Source organism: Equus caballus, chromosome 12, assembly GCF_041296265.1.
Source record: "Equus caballus isolate H_3958 breed thoroughbred chromosome 12, TB-T2T, whole genome shotgun sequence".
Taxonomy (NCBI): Eukaryota; Metazoa; Chordata; class Mammalia; order Perissodactyla; family Equidae; genus Equus; species Equus caballus.
In genome coordinates, this window is record NC_091695.1 from 48,633,576 (window position 1) to 48,661,163 (window position 27,588).

The 27,588-nt window shown below is 55.8% G+C and overlaps 1 protein-coding gene across 3 annotated transcripts in view; it reads right to left on the reverse strand.

Moving 5' to 3' along the window:
- Nucleotides 1–2,017: 2,017 nt before the first annotated feature.
- OSBPL5 (oxysterol binding protein like 5) overlaps nucleotides 2,018–27,588 on the reverse strand; it is a 76,814-nt gene continuing 51,243 nt past the window's right edge. For all 3 annotated transcript variants that reach the window (XM_023654728.2, XM_023654725.2, XM_023654727.2), the window contains exons 9-22: nucleotides 27,383–27,575; nucleotides 24,972–25,156; nucleotides 24,269–24,350; nucleotides 22,672–22,770; nucleotides 22,169–22,265; nucleotides 21,084–21,182; nucleotides 9,877–9,974; nucleotides 9,311–9,400; nucleotides 9,077–9,213; nucleotides 8,427–8,612; nucleotides 7,988–8,114; nucleotides 6,131–6,269; nucleotides 5,431–5,533; nucleotides 2,018–3,224 (exon numbers count right to left, since the gene is read on the reverse strand). In XM_023654728.2, the coding sequence (XP_023510496.1) occupies nucleotides 3,086–3,224; nucleotides 5,431–5,533; nucleotides 6,131–6,269; nucleotides 7,988–8,114; nucleotides 8,427–8,612; nucleotides 9,077–9,213; nucleotides 9,311–9,400; nucleotides 9,877–9,974; nucleotides 21,084–21,182; nucleotides 22,169–22,265; nucleotides 22,672–22,770; nucleotides 24,269–24,350; nucleotides 24,972–25,156; nucleotides 27,383–27,575 (1,774 nt within the window). In that variant the 3' untranslated portion in view covers nucleotides 2,018–3,085. The remainder of the gene's footprint in view (nucleotides 3,225–5,430; nucleotides 5,534–6,130; nucleotides 6,270–7,987; nucleotides 8,115–8,426; nucleotides 8,613–9,076; nucleotides 9,214–9,310; nucleotides 9,401–9,876; nucleotides 9,975–21,083; nucleotides 21,183–22,168; nucleotides 22,266–22,671; nucleotides 22,771–24,268; nucleotides 24,351–24,971; nucleotides 25,157–27,382; nucleotides 27,576–27,588) is intronic.

Genomic DNA, 27,588 nt, shown 5'->3' on the forward strand with positions numbered 1-27,588 from the left:
TCCCCACCCCCTTCCTCCCACCCCCCCCATCCCCCCACCCCCCACCCCCCACCCCCCACTCCCCCCACCTCCACCTCCCCACCCCACCCCCGCTCCCCGTCCACCAGCCACCAACCTTGTTGCCCCTGTCCTCTTCCAGATTCGCCCGGCTCCTGCTTCAGCCGTGGTGGTGGCCAGCCTTAACCCCGCGTCTGTCCCTCCTCCCCCCTCATCCCACAGCATCTTGTTGGGATTGGGGCAGGGGGGGGGGCGGGGGGGGTAGATGAGAGGGATTCAGGGGGAGAAGACGGCTCTTCCGGGTCCTTTCCTTCAGAGGATGGAGCTCCTTCCTTCGTGTGGGTGAACAGGCTACAGGTCAGGCACAGAAACAGGGGGCCCTACCCCCTTAATCTCCTAAACCTCCTCCAACGCCCCCCCCCCCCCCGCGGGGTCCCACACTCCAGGAGGGACAGGCAGCTGCTTGAGTCTCCCAGCCCTGCCCGGGGCCCAGGTTGCTCCCACACAAGTTGTTTCTCCTAGAAGTTGTCTGTGGTTTAGCCCAGGAGGTGACGTGTGCAGTTTGACTGCTGACTGTCCCCCTGCCCCTGAGATCACTCCCCATAGACTTCCTCTTTGGGCTCTGGGTCCCCTAGGGCAGGGCTGGAGGACAGGCCAACCCCCTCCCATGCAGACCCCTCCTGAGCCTCACTCTTCCAGTCCAGTCTGGCACTCTGCCACACCCTCTTCCCGCCCAGATGCCCCGGAGTCACCCCGGGACTGGGAAGGGGAGTACTGAGTGGGGGTGGGGGCACAGCTCTGGACACCCACATCTTGCTAAAATATCACCCTCAGCGTCTAGACACCCAACCATTGGCTGGATGGACCCAGAAATGATGTCCAGGTGGTGACTGTTTCAAGGTGTTGCATGGTGCCCTTGCAACTACCTATCTGGGCATTGGCCCAACTGTCCCCTTGGCACCCTGGCTTTCTTTTCCTTGTTGATTTAGAGTAGTTTTTGGCATACCAAAGACAAATAGAATTCTACAGGGGATTCCCAGGCTTCGGGGGCAGGGGGAGGGGGTGGAGCTGGTGAGTCAGGGTGTACCCAGGTGGACCAGTCTGGCTCAGAAAGGGCCCAGGGTGCAGGGTGCAAGACGCAGTGGTCTGGGGCTTCCTGTCCAGAGCAGCCTGCCCTGCTGTCAAGATACAGAAAACTACCCCCGGAGGGCGCCCACTCTCCAGCAGGGGGTGGCCTCCACATGGGGGTCCAAAGCCAGTCTTGGGGCTCTGCCCTCTGGGGGGCAGTCCAGTCCTGGGAGTCCGGTCTGCCTGAGGCAGTCACGATGGCTAGGATGGCAGTACCACCTGCCCCTCCTTCACCCTAGCCCCAGCTTCATCCTGCCCTGGGCCTTGGGGGGCCAAGGTGGAGAGGCCCAGGCCCCCTCTCATGGATACCGCTTGCCTATCTCTTGCCCTCTTTTATCAAACTTCACACACTGTTAGGGGTGGGCCACAGTGCTCCTTTGCCGGGGTGTGTGGGGTCTGTGGTCTGCTGCCCCTGCTCCCTCCTCCAGAGGCATCCTGGGCTGTCCCAGCAAAGGCAGGCCCACTCACTCTGGCCCTAAGGCTGTGAGCGCTGAGACCAGTGGCCACAGTGGAATGGAAGCAGAGGCCACGCTGGGGCAACAGGGCAGGGAGGGAGACCTCAGTGGGGCCAAGAGGTCAGGCAAAATGGGCCTCGGGGCCACCCAGTCCCGCCGGCTCCCTGGAGTGCCCTGGTGGGCAGTGCCGCCCCTGTGTCCTCCGCTGGCTCATTGAACAGCGGACGGGAGCCCCCGCCTCTCGGCACTCGCTCCACAGGGTGGGCCTGCTTCCCAACGCTCCCTGCAAACGGCACCCCCATCCTCCCCAGACCCCTCCTCTCCAGCCTCATGGCCTCAGGCACCTCCCCGCCCCAGACGGCCCCCTGCTGGCTGGCGCTGAGTCTCTCCTAGGAGGACACCTCACGTTTCCGAAGTCCCCAAGAAGACAGCGCACAACGTGTGTGTCCGTTTATTTCAAGGTATGGAGCATAGACACGTCCCCAACTTGGGGTGGGGAGGACAAGAACATGGATACAAAAACTGGAAATGAGACATTCAGCTCAGACGGGACCAGCACAACATGGTTTAAGGCTCCGTGTGTATCTGTATGTGCAGATGCTTACACACACGTACACCCATGCACACACACACACACGGTGGGGCGGCATTTGACACGGGAACCGAGGCTAGATGCCAGACGCTGCTTGCAGCCTGCCTCAAATATTGCAATTGCGTTTATTAAAAAAGTGTAGAATGGGAAGACCGTGTATCAGTCTGAGCCACGTGTCCAACCCAGGCCTCCCTGACCTGGGGGGACACCACGGCTCCCCGAGCCGCCCTCTGTGCACCAGTGCTGGACCTCGCACACCGGTGCTGAGGTGTGCCCACCCCATCTTGGGATGTCCGGGCTGTGGGAGGTGGGGCAGGTCACAGGCCGGGCTCCTGTCCAAACAGCGCAACGGCAGAATGAAACCCCAAAATGCCCTCTCAGAGCAGCGCCAGCCTGCCCCCGGAGCCCACCTGAGGCCTCTCCAGGGCGATGTGGGCAGGGTCTGAGGAAGGAGAGGCCTGTGCATCAGGACCAAGGAGGTCCTGGGGAACCCTGGGGACTCCCGGCCTGCTCCTCAAACCCTCACTCACCCCTGCTGGGGGGTGATTCTCCAACAATGGGCGGCCCTCTTCCCTTGCCTCTGTCAGTCTTGTTTGGCAAGTGGAAGGTGGACCAGGAATGACAGGCGAGATGACCAGGGAGAGGGGCGCACGACGAAAGCGGCATTTGGCTTTAGCATTAAGGCCGGCGCTGGGCGGAGGGCCCTGCATGAGAGGTTAGTGCCTCCCCAAGAGGAGCCCGTGCAGCCCCCCGGGGTCCCTCCTGCCGCCGTGGGCCCCTCTGTCCACAGCGGGTGTGCTGGCCGGGTTTCTCTGCTTCCCCGGGGCCGGCGTAAAGTGCTAGGTGCTAGGGAGGGAGGGCCGGGGCTGGCCGGAGTTCTGCAGACGATGCCCACGCTGCCTCCAACGGGTTCTTATTTGAGGATGTAGTTAATGAGCAGCTGACACGCCAGGAACACGCAGAGCAGGAACCAGGAGCGGGCGCTCTGCAGGAGGCCTGGGGCCGGCGCCTGCCTGGCCTGGGCCGTGGAGCTCAGCATGGCCGAGAGGTGCCTGCAACGACAGGGCACAGTGCCTAAGCCAGGCCAGCCTGGCGCAGCCACCCACAGCCGAGAGAGGGTGACCTCTGGGTGCCAGACCAGACAGGATGGCACATCCCCACCCTCCAGGGACATGGGTGCCAGTGAGGCGGGGCCCCAGAGCACAGTGGCTGCACTGCATTTCCCAGGCACACATTCCAGGGATGGGGGGCGGGGGCGGCGGTCAGGGCTGGGGGAGCTGTGCCTCTTGCATCCCCCCTCCCACCCCTGGTGCGATGGGCTTGAGCTGTGTCTCCCCAGCCCCAAAGTTACATGTTGGAGTCCTGGCCCCCAGCACCTCAGATGTGACCAATTTGGACACGGGGCCTTTCAAGAGGTGATTAAGGTAAAAAAGGGGTCATTGGGGTGGGCCCTAATCCAGTGTGCTGGGGTCCTTCTAAGAAGAGGAGATCAGGACACAGGGAGGAGACGGCATCTACACACCAAGGAGAAAGGCCTCCGGGGGAACCAGCCCTGCCCACACCTGGACCTTGGACATGCAGCCTCCAGGACCGGGGGATAGTCAATGTCTGTGACTTAAGCCGCCCGGTCTGGGGGGCTTTGTTATGGCGGCCCAGGACACACTCGTGTCCTGCCCTGGACTCGGACATCACCGTGTGTCTGTGCTGCTGCAGAAGCTTCTGGCTGTCCCCCTGGCCACCTGCCCTGCAGCCAGCCTTCTTCTGTGGGGCCAGGTAGCTGCTCCGACCCGCCCCGGCTCCCGTGGCCTCCGGGCTCGCTCCAACATCTTGGCTCGCCCCTTCTCCCAGCAGCGGCCCTCCTGTGGCACCCACCACTCAGTACTGACCTCTGCTTTTCCCTCTTCTCCTCCTCCCCGCCCACCTACGGCCCCCTCCAGGAAGCCCTCCCTGACCATGCAGGCAGCATTTTCTCATTCTTCCAAGGTGCCAGCCTCCCTTCCCCTTGGCCCCACAAAGCCTCACAAAGGAGGAGATTATTAAAAGGGTGGGAAACACTTCTGTGCCAAGTGTCAGTCAGTCACAGGGGAGGCTGGGGTCAAAGAGAGGCCGTCCTCATCACGGGCCTGCTTATCCTGGGCTTCCTGACTGGCCTGGATGCTAACAGCCACCAAATGTCACTGGGTGCTGGGCACAGAGCTCAGCCCTCTGCACCATCTTCATCCCGCCCCAGGGACACTGCTATTGCCCCATTTCACAGAGGGGAGACCGAGGCATGAACAGCCCGAGCTCCCATGGCCAGTGAGTCCTGCAGCCTTGACTGGAGCCAGGAATGTGGCTTTGGAGCGGAGCTGGAAAGGATGGCTCTGCTCCGCCTCGGGGCTGTCTGCTGACGGACGTGGTGGCCCTGGTGGCCCGCACCCACTAGAGGTCTCAGAGCGTGGGTCTCAGGGCTTCTCTGCTGGCTCGTGCTCGCTCACCCAGGATCTACCCTGCACCGTGCTGTGGTCACAGCAGGGAGCCGGGAGCCGCCCAGCAGAAGGTGCTGCTCACAACACCTCCTCCCAGCTTCCGCGTGGCTGCTGGCTGCCATTGCCGCTGCCACCACCACCACCACCACCATCACTACCACCATCCCCATCACCACCACCACCACCACCATCCCCACCACCACCACCATCCCCATCACCACCACCACCACCACCACCACCATCCCCACCACCACCATCCCCACCACCACCACCACCACCACCATCACTACCACCACCACCACCACCACCACCACCACCACCACCATCCCCACCACCATCCCCACCACCACCACCACCACCACCATCCCCACCACCATCACCACCATCCCCACCACCACCATCCCCACCACCATCACTACCACCACCACCACCACCACCACTGGGCACTGCATTGAGCTACTGCGCTGAGTTGCCTGGGGCTCCTCCCAGCCCAGGCCCTGGCTGGCATCCTCCTCTGCACTCCTCCCTCCCCAGCGTGGTGTCTACCGAGAATCATCAACTCAGCTTGCTCAAACAGAACTCCCTGCCGCCCGCCGCCCGCACAAAGGGCAGGACCCCAGGTCTCCTCCTGTCCTCACCCCAAAGCCAGACCCCTTGCACGTCCCCAGGCTTCTAGCTTCGAGTGACGTTCCAGATGCATGGCCTCCCTGGCCCCCTGCCCTGGTCCACTGGCTCTCCTGTGGAGAGCTCTCTGACCCGTGGTGCTGGTTGGACCCGGAGTGTGGCTCACCTGTGGAGCTCCTGCTGGGCCTCCCGGATGGACACGATGGCCTCGTGCAGTGCCTGCAGCCGCCATGCCTCCTTCCCACACCTCGGGCACGGGCTCTCGCAGCCTGGGCCAGCCAGCCCGCCAGTTGCAGGATGCCGGGACAAGGGGATACGGGATGGGGAGGGAGGGAGGGGAGAAGCCAGAATGAGCGAGGATGTCTGGGTAGCCAATATGAGGGGTCCCGGGGTCATGCCCAGCTCAGGCCACACCCCACCTTGCAGGAGCCTTCAGGACGAAGCTAAGGACACAGGCAAATGAGGGAGGCTGAGGGGGGTTTCGGGAGGGAGCCCTGGGCTCAGCTGGCCTCTAATAAGCTGTGGGTGACAGAAATGGCCAAGGTGTGGCTCGTCCTCTGCACAGGCGGGGACACAGTCGAAGAGACACAAACTTGCCCTGTGAGGGCAGCGGGCAGAGAGGCAGGAGCAGAACCAGAGGGTCACAGACAGACGGACACTGCCCAGCCCTGTCTCTCACACTGCCCCTGGCAGCCAGGGGAGGTGTCCTGGCCCTCTGAGTGCAGAGTTGGGAAACCCCTGCCCCTCCCACGCCCCTCATGGGCCCCTGGGATCAGGGAGGCCCGCAGGAGGACCCCTCAGAGGACTGGCTGGCTGCCTCTCCGGTCCTTCCCACCCCTCAGGGGGGCCGGTCGAGGAAGGCTCACCCGGAACGAAGCCACCGTCCTCCTCCTCGTCTGAGAGCTCTGGGCAGGACTCGGGCGTGGAGCCGCTGCTCTCTGTGACCTGGCTGTGGCCGGAGGGCTGGTCACTGGCCTTGCGGAGCCGCCGGTCTGGGCCAGGCCCCTGGAGAGAGACAGAGCCGCTGCGGCCGGGAGCCCACCCACACCCACCGCACCATCGCTGGCCCGGAGGCCCGGCTGCGCCTGCTGGGAGCTGCTGGGTACTGCTAGCCTCAGGGACACGGTGGCACACTTGTGCCAGGTCAGCTCTAGAGAAGGAAGCTGATGGGCTCTGGGTGCACAGGAGGTCTGACCCCCAGCCCTGGCACGGACTGGAGTAGTCACACCCAGTTTCCTCATGGTAATGCAGGCTGTGACCCCCTTTGCAGCTGGGCTGGGGCCAGCAAGCCCGTGCAGACAGGCCTCCCCGTGCCTGTCGCAGGGTCGTGCCCAATACAAGCAGAGATGATGGCCATGGGGCCATAGGCCGTTCTGACCCGTGAGCCGTGAGGGGTGATCACAGCCCACCGTGTGAGCTGACAGTTGGGGTTCCCCCAACACTGAAGGGAAGTCTCTGGGGGCACCCCAGGCTCAGCTGGCCTCTAACAAGCCCCCAGGGTACACGAGTGGCCAAGATGCAGCTTAAGTTCACAAGGACCACAGGCATGGACTGATGCTCAGGGGACATTAGGGGCAAGAGCAGAACTGGGCTGCGGGCGCCGCCACCAGCAGCAGGTCTATGCTCTGACAGAGGGGCCCGGCTGGTGCCTGGACACCCTGCATCAGGCCCGCGTGGCCCTGAAGAGTATCAGCGATGGGGAGGTGGGGTCAGAGCTGGGACTGGTGGGGTCAGCGATAGAAGGGTAGGGGGTCAGAGATGAGACAGGTGGGAACAGACACATGACAGGTGGGGTCAGCAGTAGGAATGTGGGTGTCAGAGCCGGGACAGGTGGACTTGGCACAGGGTGATCCGTGGTGACCACCCCAGGGCAGGTTTGGAGGTGGGGCTGGGCCGACTGGAGAGGCTGGGGAGGGTGAGGAGGAGGCAGAGGGGCATCAGGGTGGACGGAGGGGTGGGGCCATCTGGCCTGAGTCTGGGCTGAGGGCTGCAGCAGGTGAGGGAGGCGAGAGGGTGGGACACACGTGGGCGGTGAGATACTGTGGCCCCTGCTTGCTGGGAGGCTGGGGCCATCGGGCAAGAATGGCCCTTCCGAGTCTGGCCCAGGCCCCTGAGCTGGGGAGCACGCCCCTCCCCGCCCTGGGTGAGTGTCCGGCTGGGTGCACACCAGGCACCCAGTTGGTGCAGCAGGTGCTGTTGAGCACGTGGCAGCTGCAGCACGTGGGCGGGGCATCACCTGGTGGTCTGCCACCCTCCCTATGCCTCCTGGAGCCGCCCTGCCTCCCCTCCCACCCCTCGAGGCATCTGTGCAAGTGCTGGTTCCTCCTGTTTCTACCTGGGCAAGTCCCTGGGCTTCTCTGAGCTTTGGTTTCCTCGGCTGTAGAATTGGATAATGTGCTACTGACACCATAGACGGCAGCTTTGGAGAGCTATGGGCCAGGAGCCAGGGGACCGCAGCACAGTGCCCTGCACCTTTGGGTGCCTGGGAGCTGAGTGTCCTGCAAATCCAGGCATCTCAGGTCCCCTGCTGGGCAGGGCAGGGCATGGGATGAGGGGGCAGAGGAGGCCCTGCTGGGGGCGTTGGAGGGCAACTGGGCTGATGACCGACAGGAGGAGGGCCAGGTGGGTGGAAGCGAGGGTGGAGGTGGCGGCAACACCTGCAGCCTGACTATCCCTCCTACTGCTGAGGACCACCCTGGGCCAGGACCTGGGGGAGTGCTGACCTGGTGTCTGGGCTCCGGGCTACCCAGGAAGGTGGTCTGGCCGGCCATGGTCTCCCGCTGCAGGGTGTGCAGGACCCCATCTTGCTCAAACTGGGCGATGTCCTTCAGGGGGTCCCAGGGGCTGAGGCTGGAGAGTCCAGAGGGCATCCATTGGCAGGGGTAGGGGCCCTCGGGTTGAGGGGTCCCACCCTGGCCCAGCCCGCAGCCTCCCAGCGTGGCCAGAGACCCCAGGAGAATGGCTGTTGCCTGTACCCCTTGTGCAGGGTCCGGCTGGGGGAGCCTCTCTCTGACCGTCCCTCCGTACCACTCCCTTCCCTAGGGGAGCAGGAGCCCCCCATGGTGCTTCTCGTGCCCAGGGCGGGGTGCAGCTGGGGGGCAGTCTGCTGGTCAAGCCCACGCACAGCCCCCGGGGCTGCCGACCACCAGACCAGTTACTCACTTCTCATATAGGTAGCGCCACTCCTGAGTGGCGGGGTCCAGGTGGAACAGCTGTGGCTTCCAGGGCATGAGGCTCTGCTGGCGCTCGCGGGTCCGCTGCCGCTGGGCTTCCTCTAGTGAAAACTTCTCCTGCGTGGCCTTGTGCTGGTCACCCTCGCAGATGGCCCTAGTGACATGCTGCCAGAGCCTGTGGGCAGGGCACCCCCTCTGAGCTGGGGGACCTGGGCACTTGCGCCCCTCAGCACTGGAGGGAAGGCTCAGAGCAACCTCGATTTGATTGCCTCCAGTGACAGGGAGCTCACTGCCTCTCGAGGTGATTGTTTGTCCTGGAGTGCAGTTTATTCACCGTGAGAGAGTTCTTTCCTATGCTGAGCCCCCACCTCCCACCAGCAGGGACCTCCCTGTGGAGCAGCTGGTCATCTGCCAGCAGTGACGGGCTCCCAGGGCCAGCTCTTTCCCAGGCCTCATCTCCTCTCCCTCCAGCTGTCCCCGGAGGGACATCATCCACCATGAGGGGTCCATTCTCCCTGACGGGGACATCCTGGGGACGTGCTCACAGCATCATAATCCTGCCGACCTCGAGGGCAGCTGCCCGCCCAGCCACGCCAGGCTGTGGTCAGCAGGGTCCCCGGGTGCTGGGCGGGGCCTCACCTCTCTGACTCCAGCTCTGTCTGCTCCTCCAACAGCACCGTGTGCCGCTTCAGCCTCTGTCTGCGCACCTCCCCGCTTGGGTTCCAGAAGAGCTCGGTGCCTCCTCTCCCCTCCTCCTTGATAAACACTTCTCTGTCCTGCCCCAGACGGCCGGGAGGGGTCAGAGGTGCTGGCGTGATGGCCGTCCCGGTACCCAGGGGCCCGCCCATGCCTGCCCAGAGGGTGGCCTCTTACCCAGTGTCCAGAGAGACGCGCCAGGATCTCCTCCCCCGACATGATCTTCCCCGAGATCTGGTTGATGCTTGCGCTGCCTCCAAAGAAAGGCTGTGGGGACACACCCGGGACGGATGCCAGTGAGGGGCGGGGGCCTCCCCATGGACACCTAAACCCCTCGGTGGGCTGGGGAGTCAGAGGTGGCCCCTTCCTCATGGGGGGCAGGCTCTCGGCCCCTAGTGCACGGGAGCCCGGCTGGGAGGGGACCCAAAACTGGAGGAGGCCACACTTGTCCAACGGCTCAGCCTGAGCTCGAGGATGCAGTGTTCGCGCCAGGCGTGTGTGCCGCACGCGGGAAGGAGCCTCGGCCTGTCCTGGCTCTGCTGTGTGGCCTGCAGGCAGCCTCCTGCCCTCTCTGGGCCTGGCTGTACCACAGAACTGCTCCCCTCATGTGCATCTGCTCGAGAACCATCCCTGGGGCACAGAGAGGGCAGGAGGGGGTCTCCCAGGGCCTTGCTCCTCCCCAGCCTGATGCACGCCCCCCCCAAGGCCCGCCAGGTGGCTGAGGGGGCTGCGGCCAGCGCTACCTTGAGCTTGAATTCCAGCTCAGCCTGGAGGTTGTTCTTCTCACACTCGATGGTCACTCTGCCGCCCAGCTCCATGGTCATGGTACCATACAGGATTCCTGAAACAGCCGGTCGTGGGGGTCAGGGGCTGCCCCTGGTCCTGCCGAGCCCCCAGGCCCCTGCTGAGGTCTGACCCAGTTGTGCTGATGCCTGGAGGCCTGTGTCAGGCCCTGGGAGGGCGAGAAGGGAGTGGGGAGGACAGGAGCTCCCGGGGCAGAGCCGGGGGCATGGGGAGGAGCTCGTCAGGGGAGCAGAGCCCGGGGGTCATGCCTGGCTCCTCAGTGACGGGCTTCCCCAGGGCACAGGGTCTCTGCCACCTGGGGCTTTGCTCCTGTGACATATGCTCTGTCCAGGAGACGTCCCCACCCTTTGCTGGGTCCCCTCCCTCAGGAACCCCTGTTCAAGGTCCCCATGAGACACTCGTCATGGTCTGTCATTTGGCTCTGAAGTTCCTGCCCCTGCGTGGGCTCCTCCGGGCAGACGTCCTCCCTGCTCACTGCTGTGTCCAGGACGGCCCCGCGTGGGGCGGCCCAGTGCCCGGGATGGCTGTGGGCCCAGGATGTTTTCTTAAATTAATACATAGTTTTCTCAATGAATGCAAGAAAGAATCAATCTTCCATTTCTGATCATAGGGAGGACTTAATCTAATGAAAAAAAGAAAAAAAGAACCATTTCCATTCTGAAACACTTAACCATAGGGCATAAAACAGCCTTCAAAAATGAAAAAGAAAAGACAAGCTAATTGAAATAGCAAAAGGCCGGAAACCGCCCCAGAGCTGTCTGTGCTCATAACGGGCAAGCCCTGCAGAGGCTGGAGGGGGCCCTGCCCCCGGGCTCCCCGGGACACACCCCCTGAGGGAGAAAAGCCCAGCTGGGGCTGGGGGGGCCCCGAGAAACCCAAGAGTCTTCATACATTGCTTAGTAGGTTTGGCTTTGGAGCCAAGTAAATTTATATAATTATATATAACTTATATAATTACATAAATTTATGTAATTCTTTATATAATTATATATAACATATAATTATATAAACTTATGCAATTATTTATATAATTATAAATTATATAATTTGAAAAACATATAATGTATATGTATAATATATATTTATATAATTTATATAAGTATAAAAAAATTTAAAAAGCAATTGCTAGAAATCAAAAGTAAAATGAACCAAGAGATCTGAAGTGGGTGTCATAACCATGGGGTGGCTTGACCTGGGAAGGGACCACTCCCGATGACCTCACGAGTCCCCGGTGGACGTGAACCATCACAGACGTCCAACCACACGACCCCACGCTGACTCCGGTCACCGCCTGTGGGGGGGCGGGCCGGTCAGCGTTATTCTGACATCTCTGTCATTTGATGTGGGGCAGACAGAAAGGAATCCTGGTGGTGTCCTAGAAAAGGGGGCTTTTTGGCATGGGAGGAAGACGTTTCAGATGTCAGGTGTGACAAAAACCTGCCGTCCTGAATCTGGATCGGAAATGTAAGTATGAACTCATGATCCATTTTAATCTTAAAAAAAAAAAAGAAAAAGATTTCTGTGTTCAGCTCACTGGAAAGCCCTAGAAACAACCCCCAAACCGCTTGTAGGACTCAGACGTGGCCTGCAGACTTGGTGTCTAAGTACCGTTTCCTCCTGGAAGGACCTGGGCTCCCTGGAGAAAGGGACAGTTTGAGGTCTGGAGCAGGACATTAAGGTTTCATGGGGTCACAGCAGAATGAGGCAGACCATAGGCCTGGGTGGAGAGGACCCAGGAGCCAGTCTGACGGCTCCCACTGGCCAACGGCGGCACCACGAGTGTCCCTAGTGATACCAACGGGGGGTTCTGAAACGATCCTGTGTATTCTGATCAAACAACATTCAAAGCAACAATGACCTCACCAATGATCACTTCAGAGGATACGGGGGGAAAACTCATTTTGAAAAGAGAAAAAACCTGGCACTTATCCCATATGTCCTGAACCTACTGGAAAACCACATAGCCCACCAGGGATGTTTCCCTTTACAGAAGACTTCCTGCCGGTCAGATGAAGAAAGAGCAACGGGACAGCAGCATCTGCAATGCCCAGCACGTCCACGGATCTGGGCCCTGCCAATTGACATCCGCTAACACCGCAAACACAGAGACGACCCAACATTTTGCACCTCACGACGGAAAGACAGGACGCCGCCCACTGAGCATCTTGTTGGGAAAACTGCCTGAAGTGATCTGGCCTCTAGAGATGCGGTCAACTTCCAGTTGACAGAAAAGACCCAGGACAGGGGACATGCTCAGTGACAGCACGGAACACAGCCAGTCAGTCCAGACCAGAAGGAACACTACCAGGACACGACCTCGTTTCTTCGACAGCCACATTGTAAGAAAAAAAATGGGGGAGAGGACACAGAAGAGACTGAAGAGATCCAGCAGCGGGGACGAAGTGTGAACCTTACTTGAATCCTGTCAGACAAATGCGTTGTAACACGTATGTGTGTAGGTACATATATAAATATGCACGTCTATGTGACAACCAGGGACCTTTGAACACTGACTGTGCATCTGATGGTATCAAGGACCGAGACTTCACTTTTTTTTTTTGGTGTAATGACAGTATCGTCGTTACTGTTAAGAAAGGGAATCCTGGCGGAGCAAAATGGCAGGGTGAGCTGACCCGGGACTCTCTCCCCTCCAAAGTACAAGAAAGGACTGAGAAAAACCCCTGAATTTCAGCTAATGAACCTAATGCCAGGACTCAGAGACCTACGGTATCAAAAGACAGAGGACGGAGCCCCCGCTGCCCGCCTCAGAGGAGCTGGAACGGGGTAGGAGAGAACTTGGCTCCCTCCCCTAGAGACCAGGATCTCCCGCGGGTCCGGGAAGGAGCAGGGGAGGGGCCGCGCGACCAGGGGATCATCCAGGACTCCCGCCACCAGTACAGTGGAAACCTGCTGATGGAGGAAAGCTTCTGTGCACGGGGACCCCATAAAGCCAGGGCCTGGGGAGACCAGAGAACAGAACTGATCCGAATCCGGATCGGCACTGAGAGAAACCGCCCCTGCCCCCGCCCCGGCAAAGTGCACTGGGCGCCGCCATCTTGCCGGAAGGTGGAGAGGTCAGAACACGCGGCTCTCGACCCCCATCTAGTGGCGACAGGCTGTAACTGCAACCGAATTCTACCACCATGCGAAAAAACCGCTCCTCTACCATCCAGCAACTTATAAAAGCCCCAGACCAGAAGGAAAACAATAAAAACAGAGAATTAAGTCCTGAGGACTTGGAATTAGGTAAACTAAATGAAAATGAGTTCAGAGGAGCTATAATAAAAAAACTCGATGAGGTAGAGAGAAAGATAGAGAAACAAGCCAAGTTCTGGAGTTACTTCACAAAAGAGATTGAAAAACACAATGGACCAGATGAAACAGAATACGGATTCCCTGAATGCCCGAGTAGACTCCATAGAAGAGAAGATTAGCATAATCGAAGATAGACAGGCTGAATGGCTCCAGACAGAGGAAGAAAGAGAACTAAGGATCAAATGGAATGAGGAAAGTATTAGAGAGATAGCAGAGTCAACGAGGAGAAAGAATTTAAGGATCATAGGAATTCCCGAGAATGTGGAAAAGGAAAATGGAGCAGAAAGTGTGCTTAATGAAATTATAGAAGAGAACTTCCCAAATCTAGGGATTGAGGGAGAAATGTGCGTAGAGGAAGCTTTCAGATCTCCTAGATTTGTCAATGTAAAAAGACCTACTGCAAGGCATATAGTAGTACAAATGGCAAAAATGAATGACAAAGAAAGAATACTCAGGGCTGCAAGACAAAAGAGAATAACCTACAAGGGCCTCCTATCAGACTTTCAGCGGATTTCTTTGCAGAAACCTTACAAGCTAGGAGAGAATGGAGTGACATATTCAAAGCTTTAGAAGATAAAAATCTTCAGCCAAGAATACTCTATCCAGCAAGAATATCCTTCAGATATGAGGGAGAAATTAAATCTTTTCCAGACAAACAAAAGTTAAGGGAATTTGTAACCAAAAGTCCTCCACTACAAGAAATCCTCAAGAAGGCTCTCATACCTGAAAAAAGAAAGAAGGGAGAAAGGGGTCACAAACCACAGACTAGGGAGACCGATGGATAGAACCAGAACAGGATAGCAAATATTCAACTATAGCATTAGGATAAAGGTAAGGAAACTACCAAAGCAAGGACGATCTTATCACTCTAACTACAAACTCATAACACAAGTTGGAACAAGAAGTGAAAATAATAATTTAGGAGGGGAAGAGCAAAGGGACTAAATTAGTCTAGGCCAAGTAAGTAAGAGACCACCAGAGAATAGACTATATTATACACGAGATTCGAAATACAAACTTAAGCGTAGATACTAAACTAAAAAACAGAACAGAGACACAAAACATAAATAAGCAAAAATCTAAGAAACCCAGCATAAGAAATTGCAGTATCAAATGGGTAGGATAAAGCACACAGGAAGAGAAAAGCAGGAAAGCCAGATAAAGAGCAACAGATTGACAGCATTAAGTCCACATGCATCAATAATCACTCTCAATGTAAACGGATTGAACTCTCCAATAAAAAGACACAGAGTGGCAAAATGGATTAAAGAACAAGATCCAGCAATTTGTTGCCTCCAGGAAACACACCTCAGCCCCAAGGACAAACACAGGCTCAGGGTGAAGGGGTGGAGGACAATACTTCAAGCTAATAGCAAGGAAAAAAAAGCAGGTGTTGCAATTCTTATATCAGACAAAGTGGATTTCAAAATAAGACAGGTAAAGAGAGACACACAGGGACAATATATAATGATCAAAGGGACACTTCATCAAGAAGAAATAATGCTTATAAATATCTATGCACCCAACACAGGAGCACCAAGATTCATAAAGCAACTATTAACAGACCTAAAGGAAGAAGTTAAAAACAACACAATAATAGTAGGGGACCTCAACACCCCACTCACATCAATGGACAGATCATCCAGGCAGAAAATCAACAAGGAAATAGTGGAGCTAAACGAAAAACTAAAACAATTGGACTTAATAGACATATATAGATCACTCCACCCTAAAACAGCTGAATACACATTCTTCTCAAGTGCGCATGGAACATTCTCAAGGATAGACCATATGTTGGGAAACAAGGCAAGCCTCTACAAATTTAAAAAAATTGAAATAATAACAAGCATCTTCTCCGATCATAATGCTATAAAGCCAGAAATTAATTACAAGAAAAAAGCTGAGAAAAGCACAAAGATGTGGAGACTAAACAACACACTACTGAACAAGCAATGGATCATTAAAGAAATTAAAGAAGAAATAAAAAAATACCTGGAGACAAATGAAAATGATAGCATGCCATACCAATTCATATGGGATACAGCAAAAGCTGTATTAAGAGGAAAATTCATCGCAATACAGGCACATCTTAACAAACAAGAAAAATCCCAAATCAGCAATCTTAAACTACACCTAACTGAACTAGAGAAAGAAGAACAAATAAAGCCCAAAGTCAGCAGAAGGAGAGAAATAATAAAAATCAGAGCAGAAATAAATACTATTGAAACGAAAAAGGCAGTAGAAAGGCTCAATGAAACAAAGAGCTGGTTCTTTGAAAAGATAAATAAAATTGACAAACCCTTAGTCAGACTTACAAAGAAAAAAAGGGAGAAAGCTCAAATAAACAAAATCAGAAATGAAAGAGGAGAAATAACAACAGACTCTGCAGAAATACAACAGATTATAAGAGAATACTACGAAAAACTCTATGCTAACAGAATGGATAACCTAGAGGAAATGGATAAATTCTTGGACTCCTACAATCTGCCAAAGCTCACTCAAGAAGAAGCAGACAATTTGAACAGACCAATCACAAGGAAAGAGATTGAAACAGCAATCAAAAACATCCCAAAGAATAAAACCCCAGGACCAGATGGCTTTCCTGGGGAATTTTACCAAACTTTCAGAGAGGATTTAATACCTATCCTTTTCAAGCTATTCCAAAAAATTAGGGAGGATGGAACACTTCCTAACACATTCTATGAGGCCAACATCACGCTGATACCAAACCCTGACAAGGACACCATGAAAAAAGAGAACTACAGGCCAATATCACTGATGAACATAGATGCAAAAATTCTAAAGAAAATTTTGGCCACCTGAATTCAGCAATTCATCAAAAGGATCATACATCATGATCAAGTGGGATTCATACCAGGGACACAGGGATGGTTCAACATCCGCAAATCAATCAACCAGATACACCACATCAACAAACTGAGGAACGAAAACCACATGATCATCTCAATAGATGCAGAGAAAGCATTTGACAAGATCCAACAGCCATTTATGATAAAAACTCTGAACAAAATGGGGATAGAAGGAAACTACCTCAACATAATAAAGGCCGTATATGACAAACTCACAGCCAACATCATACTCAACAGGCAAAAACTGACTGCCATCCCCCTGAAAACGGGAACAAGACAAGGATGCCCTCTATCACCACTCTTATTTAACATAGTACTGGAGGTCCTGGCCGGAGCAATCAGGCAAGAAAAAGGAATAAAAGGAATCCAAATAGGGAGGGAAGAAGTGAAACTCTTGCTGTTTGCAGACGACATGATCTTATATATAGAAAACCCCAAAGAATCCATTGGAAAACTGTTAGAAGTAATCAACAACTACAGCAAAGTTACAGGGTATAAAATCAATTTGCATAAATCAGTAGCATTTCTATATTCTAATAACGAACTAACAGAAAAAGAACTCAAGAACACAATACCATTCACAATCGCTACAAAAAGAATAAAACACCTCGGGGTAAATTTAACTAAGGAAGTGAAGGACCTATATAATGAAAATTACAAGGCCTTTCTGAGAGAATTGGATGACGACATAAGGAGATGGAAAGACATTCCATGTACATGGATTGGAAGAATAAACAGAGTTAAAATGTCCATTCTACCTAAAGCAATCTACAGATTCAATGCTATCCTAATCAGAATCCCAATGACATTCTTTACAGAATTAGAACAAAGAATCCTAAAATTTATACGGGGCAACAAAAGACCCCGAATTGCTAAAGCAATCCTGAGAAAAAAGAACAAAACAGGAGGCATCACAATCCCTGACTTCAAAACATACTACAAAGCTACAGTAATCAACACAGCACGGTACTGGTACAAAAACAGGTGCACAGATCAATGGAACAGAATTGAAAGCCCAGAAATAAAACCACATATCTATGGACAGCTTATCTTCGACATAGGAGCTGAGGGCATACAAATGGAGAAAAGAAAGTCTTTTCAACAAATGGTGCTGGGAAAACTGGAAAACCACATGTAAAAGAATGAAAATTGACCATTCTTTTTCACCATTCACCAAAATAAACTCAAAATGGATCAAAGACCTAAAGGTGAGACCTGAAACCATAAGCCTTCTAGAAGAAAACGTAGGCAGTACACTCTTTGACATCAGTATTAAAAGGATCTTCTCGGACACCATGCCTTCTCAGAGAAGGGAAACAATAGAAAGAATAAACAAATGGGACTTCATCAGACTAAAGAGCTTCTTCAAGGCAAATGAAAACAGGATTGAAACAAAAAAACAACCCACTAACTGGGAAAATATATTTGCAAGTCATATATCTGACAAAGGCTTAATATCCATAATATATAAAGAACTCTCACAACTCAACAACAAAAAATCAAACAATCCGATCAAAAAATGGCCTGGAGACATGAACAGACATTTCTCCAAAGAAGATATACTGATGGCCAATAGGCACATGAAAAGATGCTCATTATCGCTGATCATCAGGGAAATGCAAATCAAAACTACACTAAGATATCACCTTACACCCATTAGAATGACAAAAATATCTAACTCTAATAGTAACAAATGTTGGAGAGGTTGTGGAGAGAAAGGAACCCTCATCCACTGCTGGTGGGAATGCAAACTGGTGCAGCCACTATGGAAAACAGTATGGAGATTCCTCAAAAAATTAAAAATAGAGCTACCATACCATCCAGCCATTCCACTACTGGGTATTTATCCAAAGAGCTTGAAGTCAGCAATTCCAAAAGTCCTATGCACCCCAATGTTCACTGCAGCATTATTTACAATAGCCAAGACATGGAAGCAACCTAATTGCCCATCAACAGATGATTGGATAAAGAAGATGTGGTATATACACAATGGACTACTACTCAGCTGCAAAACAGAACAAAATCATCCCATTTGCAATAACACGGATGGACCTTGAGGGAATTATGTTAAGTGAAATAAGCCAGCTAGAGAAGGATAATCTGTGTATGACTTCACTCATATGAGGAATTTAAAAATGTGGACAAAGAGAACAGATTAGTGGCTACCAGGGGAAAGGTGGGGTGGGGGGGTGGGCACAAAGGGTGAAATGGTGCACCTGCAACATGAATGACAAACATTAATGTACAACTGAAATTTCACAAGATTGTAACCTATCATTAACTCAATTAAAAAAAAAAAAAAGAAAGAAAGAAACTTCTGGGCAAAAAGAGCCCAGGGGCTTAATGGTTAAAAAAAAAAAAAAAGATATATGATTGCTATAAAATCTTAGAGAAAGAAATTAAAGAAGATCTAAATAAATGGAGAGTTTATACCATGCTTGTGGATTGGAACACTTAGTGTTAGGATATCCAGGGGGCCTGCCCCATGGCCGAGTGGTTAAGTTCTGGAGCTCTGCTTCAGTGGCCCAGGGTTTTGCAGGTTCAGATCCTGGGCGTGGACATGGCACCACTCATCAGGCCATGCTGAAGTGGCATCCCACATGCCACCACTAGAAGGACCCACAACTGAAATACACAACTATGTACTGGGGGGCTTTGGGGAGAAAAAGGAAAAATAAAAAATAAAAAATAAATAAAAATATTAGGATAAAAAAAAAGAAGGGGAATCCTTATTTTTATGTGATACACAATGAAATATATAGATGACATGATGTCTGGGATCTACTGTGAATTAACCAGGCAGGAGAGCGCGTAGGGTACAAAGGAAACAAGACTGATGGCTTGCTGTGTTGGGGGCACGTGGGGGGGGTCACTGTAGTTTCATATGTGCTTGAAGTTTTCCATAATTAAATGATGATAAAATATATAATGTTCTTTTAAGTGCACTGAGGAGCAGAAGGGCATGCACGAAAACAAGAGAAATTCCCGGTGAGAAAAAACAAACATGAAGGAGAAGAAAGGGAAGGAGGAGGGGGAGAAGGAGAAGGAAGAGGAGTTGGGGCAGGGAGAGGAGGAGGGGGAGGGGGCGGAGGAAGAGGAGGAAGGGGAGGAGGAAGAAAAGGAGAGGCAGGAGGAAGGAAGGGGAGGAGCAAGAAGAGCCTCAGCTGCCCGTTGGGCAGGGAGGGCATTTGCTGATCTGAGACTCTGGTTTCCGAGGAGGTTCCGTGGGGAGCAGGAGAGAGGCGCTGGGGCCAGAGCACTAAGGAGAGTGTGTTCTGAGACATTTCCAGAAAGCTGGCCTCTCCCATGGCTACACCCTCAGCACAAGGGACAGAGCCACAGAAAGCCCCTCCATCGCAAAGGGACAGCCAGGGAAACATCTGTACTGGGCAGGGCTCTGGGGGTTAAAGATAAAAGCAACCCCCATCCCATGAATTTGTAAGGTGAGTTTGGGACTCAGATCAACACTTCCTGGGCGGCCCAGAAACAACCAACTATACCTGAAAGCCAGAAAACCCCAGGAGAATTAGAATCCCAAGGTCTCAACACACAGCCATCAGTGAACAAGTCTGGATGGAGCATCGTCTAAGGGACTGCTGTGGGCGGTGGGACCCGTTAGAAACACGGGAGAGAGAATACAGAGCAACTGTGTCTGCGTGTTTACAGATTTATACGAACGACTTGTACACATGACCGAGGAACAAGGTACAAGTATAAAAGAAACAGGCAGGTTTGAAATGGAACCAAGTAGAACTTTTAGGGAAAAAAATCCAAACCCTTGAACTTGAACTCAGTGGATGAGTTAAACATCAGGTTAATCAGAGTTGCAGGTAGCTCTGAAGAAATGCTCCAGAATGCAAGGGGCTAAAAGATGAGATGCAGAGCATAGAATGCGACAGTTTGACTGATGTCTAACCGGAGTTCTAGGAAAAAAAGGGAGAAATTGGGGTGAGGCAGTATGAAACAGATAATGGCTAAAAAATTTCCAGACTTGATTAAAGCCATGAAATCTCGGATTTAAAAAGTTGAAACAAACAAAAACCCTTAAGCAGCAAAAATAAAAAAGAAATCCAGAGCTTTTAAGGTACAAAAAAGGCACAGATGAATCGTAAATGCTTAAATGCATGTTGCTTAGTGAAAGAAGCTAGTCTGAAAAGGCTACATACTCTGTGACCTTCTGGAAAAGGCAAAACCATGGAGACAGTGAAAAGATCCATGGTTCCCAGGGGTTGGGGGGAGGGGAGAGGGAGGAATAAGGGAATTCACCTATTCCCGTCTGACCATAAGAGATGTTTAGGGCAGTGGAACTATTCTGTGATGCTGTAATGATGGAAACATGACATCATGCATTTTTCCAAACCTATAGAATGTACAGCACCAAGAGTGAACATTAACGTAAACTTTGGACTTTAGTTAATAAGAAGGTATCAATACCGGCTAAGAAGTTATCAATACCGGCTCATCGAGTGCAACAAATGTAGCATACCAACGCCAGATGTTAATAACTGGGGATCCCTGTGTGTGTGTGTGTATGCGTGTGTGGTGAGGGAAAGGGGGGAACTCTCTGCCTTCTGCTCAATTTTTTTGTAAATCTAAAACTTCTGTAAAAAAAAAAAGTCTATTAATTAAAAAAGACATCCAAACTTTGACATACTGTAGTGAGATTGCAGAACACCAAAGACAAGAGAAGACCTTAAAAGCAGCCAGAGGAGAAAAGCTGATTACGTAACAAATAGGCCGATGGCCGGCTGGTCACCAACCACAATGGAATCTGGAAGGTGATGAAACTTTTTCAAAGAAGAGAGAAGAGCAACCTGCCTGGAATTCTGTACCCAGCTGAGAAGTCACTGAAGAGTGAGGATGCAATTCAGATGCTTCAAACAGACAAGGGCCAGGGCACTCTCACCAAGGGAGCCAGCCCGGGCTCTGCCCCCTGGGACCAGGGCGGCACGGCCTCTCACCTTTGCAGTGGGCGTAGGGCATGGTGAGGGTGTAGTCCTCCGCCCGGCTCAGGAAGGTGAGTGTGGCCTTGCCATCCAGCAGAGCTGACAGGGAGTTCCCTGCAGAGATGGAGCAATGGGACCAGTGAGTGGAGATGGACCCTCAGGACCCCAGAGCCCACCACTAAGTCACAGGGTCTGAGCTTCCTTCCAACAGGTGGAAAGAGTCCCCAGCACCTCCAGCTGTGTGACTGTAGGTGGGTCACTTAAGCTCTCTGAGCCTCAGATTCTGTACAAGCCCTGTCCACGTGGCACACATCACCCATCCTAAACACTTACTTAACTTGTCACATAGTAACATTTCTTTCAGTTATTAAAGCAGGATTCTCGGTGGGGATAGGGAAGCTTTTCAAACTAGCCTGAGGCCCTGCTCCAATTTTAAACACCCTTAGAGGGGGTACGGCCCACTCTGGGCTGAGAGTCTCAGCCACGGTGAGTGATGGGAGCACGGAGGTGGGAGGGAGGGGCTGACCCTGCACGCCCTCTGCTGGCTGCTGGGCACGCAGAGGGATTCGGAGCACACCTGCCCACCAAGAAGACGATGAAGAAATGCGGGAAAAATGGAAACGCTTCCGGAGCACCCGCGGTGCCCGGCCCGGAGCATTGCTGCTCCTGGGACTTCCTGTGACGGCGGAAACGTTCTGTCCTGCGCTGTCCGACCCGGGGCCCCAGACGCATGCGGCTCCCGAGCACTAGTGACGTGGCTGCACGTTAAGTTTTACTTCTTTTTAATCAATTTAAATGGCCACATGCAGCAAGCAGCGCCAACTGGACAGCACGGCTCTAGACGGCACCTTTTCATGCAGGGGCTTCCCCATGACCCTCACGGCATCCCTGCCAAGGTTCCCACTCCGAGGCTGAGGGGCGGGGGCCCAGGGAGCTGACTCCAGGGTCTGGGCACTTTACCACCCGCACGGTCCCTGACTAGGAGAGGTGCGGAGGGACACACATGGCCACCACGTGAGGTCTGGTGACCACCGGCTCAGGAGCCCGGCCTGCCCCCATTTCCCCAGGCCCCGTGGAGGGCCCAGGGGAGCCCCCCTCACCGTAGAACCTGGACTTGGCCGTGATGCTGCCGCTGATGCAGAAGCCATCCTTCCGGTTGCTGACGTGGAATGCGGACACGGGCGGGTGGTGTGACACCTGTGGGCAGAGCGGCGGCTCCTGAAATGGCCCCAGCAGTGGGCAGCTCCTGGGAGTCAAGAGCCCGACCTCCTGATGAGAAGCCCCCATCCAGGGCACTCCTCCCAGAGCCAGGAGCAGGCGTGGGCATTTCCAGCTCTCACTTGGGAGCCCAGGGAAGCCGGGCCTGAGTCCCAGGGCCTGGGAGCACACTGGAATCCCCGGACCACCCCAGAGTGCCCCCTAAGAAAACGGGATGCCATGTCCCCCTCCTCAAGGAAACATTCTGCTGTCACAGCAGCATCGCTGTGTCTGCACTGCCTGGGAGAATCCCGGCTGGCTTTCGGGGTTGGATCCATCCCTGCTCTCTGCTGGGGTCCCACCCACTGCCCAGCCCAGCGTCCCCGGGTGCGGCCGGGGGCCTTGCCTGCTCAGCTATGTAGAAGGTGTGGCTGTTGGTCTGGGGGTGGAACCAGCAGCAGCGGAAGGTCTCCCCCAGGATGGGGTTGTAGGGCTTCTTGATTCCCTGCAGGCAACGAATGAAGAGGCTTGGTGAGGAACCAACCGGGTGGGCCACAGACCCCAGCCAGGGTGGGGCATGGACTGAGGGACAACACAGGGGGCGCTGCCCCTGCCCACAGCCCTGGGCATCTGCAGGGAGCAGGTGTCTAGATGGGCCTGGTTTACCACCAGCCTCTGGGGACAGCACCCCACTTCTGCTCGTGACTTACATTCTGGGGGGACAGCCTAGGAGGTGTCCTGTCCACTCCTTGACTCCGAGGGGTACACGAGACCCCGACCAGGACCCACCTCCCTGGACTGTGGTGGAGCCAGTGCACGGCCCGCTCAAAGGCCCTAGTAGCTTCCAAAGACCTTTTAAGTAAAACGCCCAACCCTCTGGCCCAGGCCCCTGGCCTCACCCTCTCCCTCTGCTTCAGCCACGCTCCCCACCTTTCTGCTCCCCACACGGCCCACGTCTGTCCCCACTGCAGGGGTACAAGTTCTCATCTGGAGAGTGCTCCTTCCAGGCCTCCGTGGGGTCCAGATCAGAACCTCTGATCTGATTTGAACCAACTGGACCACCCCCTTCACGCGCCCCCGGATCTCCCTCACTTCCAGCTGTGTGTGTGTCCGCCTCACCCTGGGCGCTCCGTGAGTGATAAAGCTTGCAGGATGCCCTGGACGGACACCTGCCCCTGAGCCTCACCCGCAGCCTCCCATCAATTTTTCTGCTGAACTTCCCAGATCCATCTCTGAGCTGACCCTGCAGCGCCCGGCTGTCCCATCCCAGACAGCCTTCCAGAGCCTCCTCCTCTGAGAAGTCCTCCTGGAGAGGCCCCTTCTGCCCCCAGAGCCCACGCACTCAGCGAGCCTACCTGCGTGCACACCTGGCCCTGCCGAGGGCCAAGGGGCCCCTCTGCCGAGCCCAAGCCTGCGGCCGAACGCGGAAGACCCCAGCAGAGTCAGGAGACCTGGTTCCACTCCCCCAACCTGCTGTGTGACTCTGGTGACTCTGAGGCCATCCCTTTCCCTCCCTGAGCCTCAGTTTCCCCACCTGCACAATGATGAGGTGAAGCCGGAACTGTGGTTTCAAACTTGTGTCCCAGGGAACCCCAGAGTTCCAAGGGGGAGTCAGGGGAGTGGGTGGGGCTGCAGGCCCCTCCTGTCACTGCAACCAGAGCAGCCCTGCCCCCGCCTGAGCCCAGGTTTGGGGTCCTCAAAAGGGGTCCACGACTAAAAGACAAACAATGGAAACCCCAGGTCCCAGGGCCACTGAGGTTCAGGGTCGAAAACCCCTTTTGCGGCATGTGTGTGGCAGCCGTTTCCTTGATGGGGAGGAACACTCTTGGGGGCCTGACCCTCTGTGGGGAGTCAGGGCCTGCCCCATCTCTGAGTGCCTGGGGCCACCGTGGGGACGATCTGGATCCTTCGGGGCCGCGTAGGGTAGGGGAGTGCCCAGGGACGCAGGGCGGGTGGGGGGACCCGGAAGGGACCACTCTCTCCCGGCTGCGGCTGCTTCTTACCTTGGGCTTCTTGTAGAAGCCGGACAGGTACCAGCGCAGCACGAGCTTGATGCGGCTGTAGGCGTCCTCCTCCAGCGCAGCCCTGCGACAAGCGGGACCCCTGACTCCAGGCCGGGCCTGCACCACCTCCTCCCGTTCCCCGGCCCGGCCCTCCCTCCCTCCATCCCAACCCCCGTCCCCTCACTGGAAACAGGCCGCATGGGCCCCTCTGGTCCTGCCCCGTCAGGGCGGCTCCAATGCTGGGGCAGAGAGGGTGCAGCTGGCTAGGGGCTGGCAGGGTGCTCCACCTCCATGAAGCCCCCCTGGTGTTCCCACCCTCACCCAGCTCCCTCTTGTGGGCTCCTGAGCCTGCATTCCCCTTTCCAGCCTCTGCAGCCCGCTGTGCTCAGCCTGAGGACGCCAAGGCCAGGGCTCAGGACTCGGGGAGCACTGAAGATGCTCAGGGTGGACCCCATGCTCACCTTTGAAGGCTCCAGCCCCCGATCAGAGGGACATGGAGCCGCCCCCACTGTCCCTCGCCCCCAGCTCCTCCTGGGGCTGGTCTTGGAGACTGGCCCCCTCGGAGGGCTGAGCCGGCAGGGCCAGTGGACTGAGCTCAGCCCAGGGCCCCGGGGTCCTCCAGAAATCTCCATGGGGCGGGCAGGGGCTGAGGGAGGCTGGGGGTCTCGGGCGCATGTGGTGTGACGGCACCCCCCTGGCTCACCTGGAGAGCAGGTCGGCGTGATAGTAGTAGTCAGAGAGCTTGTTGAGGAAGGAGCGGGGCTCCAGGACGAACGTGGGCAGCACCACGCGGGACAGGTCCATGCCCGGCCGCAGCTGCTTCAGCAGGACCCACATCAGGCTCTTGTTCTCCTCGGACACCGTCTCCACCTGGGATGCCTCACCCAGCTGCCGGCAGAGGGGCTGTGGTCAGTCCCCCAGCTCTGTGCTGTCCAAGGCAGCCAGGAGGGGTGGGCAGGATGGTGGCAGCCGGCTCTGGCTAGAGGAGGCGTGACGGGAGGGGGCGGCTGCACCCCGCCGCCCCGTCAGGCAAACCCCCTGGCTTGGCCCCATCTGGCCCCTGCACTTTCCAGAACGTGTCCCACCCCAGCCCAGAGGGACACCCACTGGGCCCTGGCTCCCTCCAGCCCGGCTGCCCTGGGCCCCGCCCTGGGTCTGGCAAACCCCACACTCTCCAAGTCCATGGGGGAGCCTCCCCCGCCCTGGCTGCTGAGACCCACCCGCGGACTTTGTAGGACTCTGTGCCTGTGGCAGGAGGCGCCATATGCATGGGGAAACCCCCCCAGACCGCTCAATCTCCACGACTGCCCGCAACGTGGGTGCTTCATGCCTGCGCTCCCTTCAGAAAGGGCCCTCATTTGTCCCGGGTCCCACGGCTGGAGGGCTGTCCCGGGCCCCGTCCGCTTCGCCCTGAGCCGTCCACCACCGTGGCTGCGCCCACACGTGCTGCAGAGGGACTGAGCCCGGAGGCAGCTTTGCCCGGCCAGGCCTGGGCAGGGGGCTGCACCTCCCACACCAACAGCAAACCCTCAGGTTGGCAGGATGACCTCTAAAGGGTCACAGAGGTGTCTGGGGATGGCCACCGAGAGGGCAGGTACTGGGGGGCAAGGCCAGCTCTGTGAAGTGCTCACGGGACAAGGCCATCCAGCGGGGACCCTCCCCTCACTCGTAGGAAGCCCCAAGCTGCAGCACCTGGGCGAACGCCAAGCCCACCTCCCCTCCCCAGGGACCCCCACCTTCTGTGGCTCTAAGGCCTTGGGACTGGGGTGTGTTTGCACTTGACAGGGGGGGTCCCCAACCCTCTAAGCCCCCAGGGAGGCCTGAAGCTGGATTTGGGCTGAAGAGGCAGCAGAGGGTCCCAGGCTGCTGGCACTCCTTGTCTTCCTTCCTAGATGCACTCCTCGCAGCAGCCCCAGGACACCTGCACTGCGGTCATCCTCGCTCTACAGAGGGACGAGTGACTTGCCCAGTGTCACGCAGCTTGTGTGAGGCAGAGGTGGGATCTGAACTCAGGGCTGTCTGTGTTCTTGGCCTGGATGGCAGCCACTCCCAGGGAGACAGAATGGGGTGCCAGCAGTCACCATCCTGCTGGGTTGCCTTAGACAAGTCACTTTGCCTCTCTGTGCCTGCCTCGCTGTGGCCAAGGCCTGGTGCTTGGATAGCACACCTGGGCACCTAGGGGATGGGGAGCCCCTGGGGGAGGGCCATGCCTGACCCTCGTGCGGGGACCAGCCAATGAGCGGCACGTGGAGCCCTGAGCATCCCTGGCTTCCATCTCCAGGCCAGCCTTCAGCTCAGGGGGCAGCTGCGAACCCTCCGGCACCCCCATGTCCCACCCCTACTCCCTTTAGCCCTGCCCCTCCCCCCTCAAGAATGCCCTGGTGAAGGTCGCCACCACCCGTTACCTATCCTGTGGTCACCCCCTCTGTCCTCCTGCTCCACCTGTCAGCACAGCAGCCCCTGAGCCCCCTGCACTCTGGGCTCCCCTCCCACTGCCCTGGGGTCCCCTGCAGGGCCTCATCTGTGCTCATCCTCTGAAGGGTGGGGTGCCCCTGCCCATGGGACCCTCAGGCTGCCCACTCCACGCCCTTATGCCCTGAGCCCTGGACCCTCCCAAGCAGCAGCATCTCCCCTGGATGTCCAAACTCGGACACAGTCCTGTCCCCACGCCCAGCCGCCAGCTCCTTCTCCCAGGGCGCCCACCTCGCAGGTGGCACCACCGTCTGGCCAGGACCTGCCCTGCCCGTCCGTCCACCTGCAATGCATCCACACCCCCAGTGCCCCTCCTCCATCGCTGCCAGGTCCAGGTGCCCCTGGCTTTCTCCTGACAACAGCTCCTCCTCAGCAGGTCCCATTTCTCCCTCTGCCCCTCAGCCCTCGGAAAGTCTCCCCTGGACCCAGCAGGCCCCCACCTACCACCCTCTGTGGCCTCCCAACACGCTCAGCCCCAGCCCTACGGCCCTCCCCTGCTCTCCCCAAGTCCCACCATCCTGACCTTCCTGTGCCCTGAGGGCCTGCAGGCCGTCCGCCAGGGGACGGCCAGGCACAGCCACCACCACTTCAGGGACCAGGGGTGAGGTGAAGGGTGATGCCCCAGGCGGGGTGGGCTCTCACCTCCCCCAGCTCCTCGTGGGCCTGCTCCACATACGTGGTCCCTCTCCGTGCTGGGCGCCCTGGGGTCTCTGACTGGTCACTCCCGCTCTCGGTCTTCCGGCTGTGGTCCTGGGCCTCAGCGTCTGACTCCTCGGCGTTCTCTCTCTCCGACTTGTCTGAGAAAGCATCGTTCTCCAGGGAGGACCCGTTCAGCCTGGAAGGCAGGT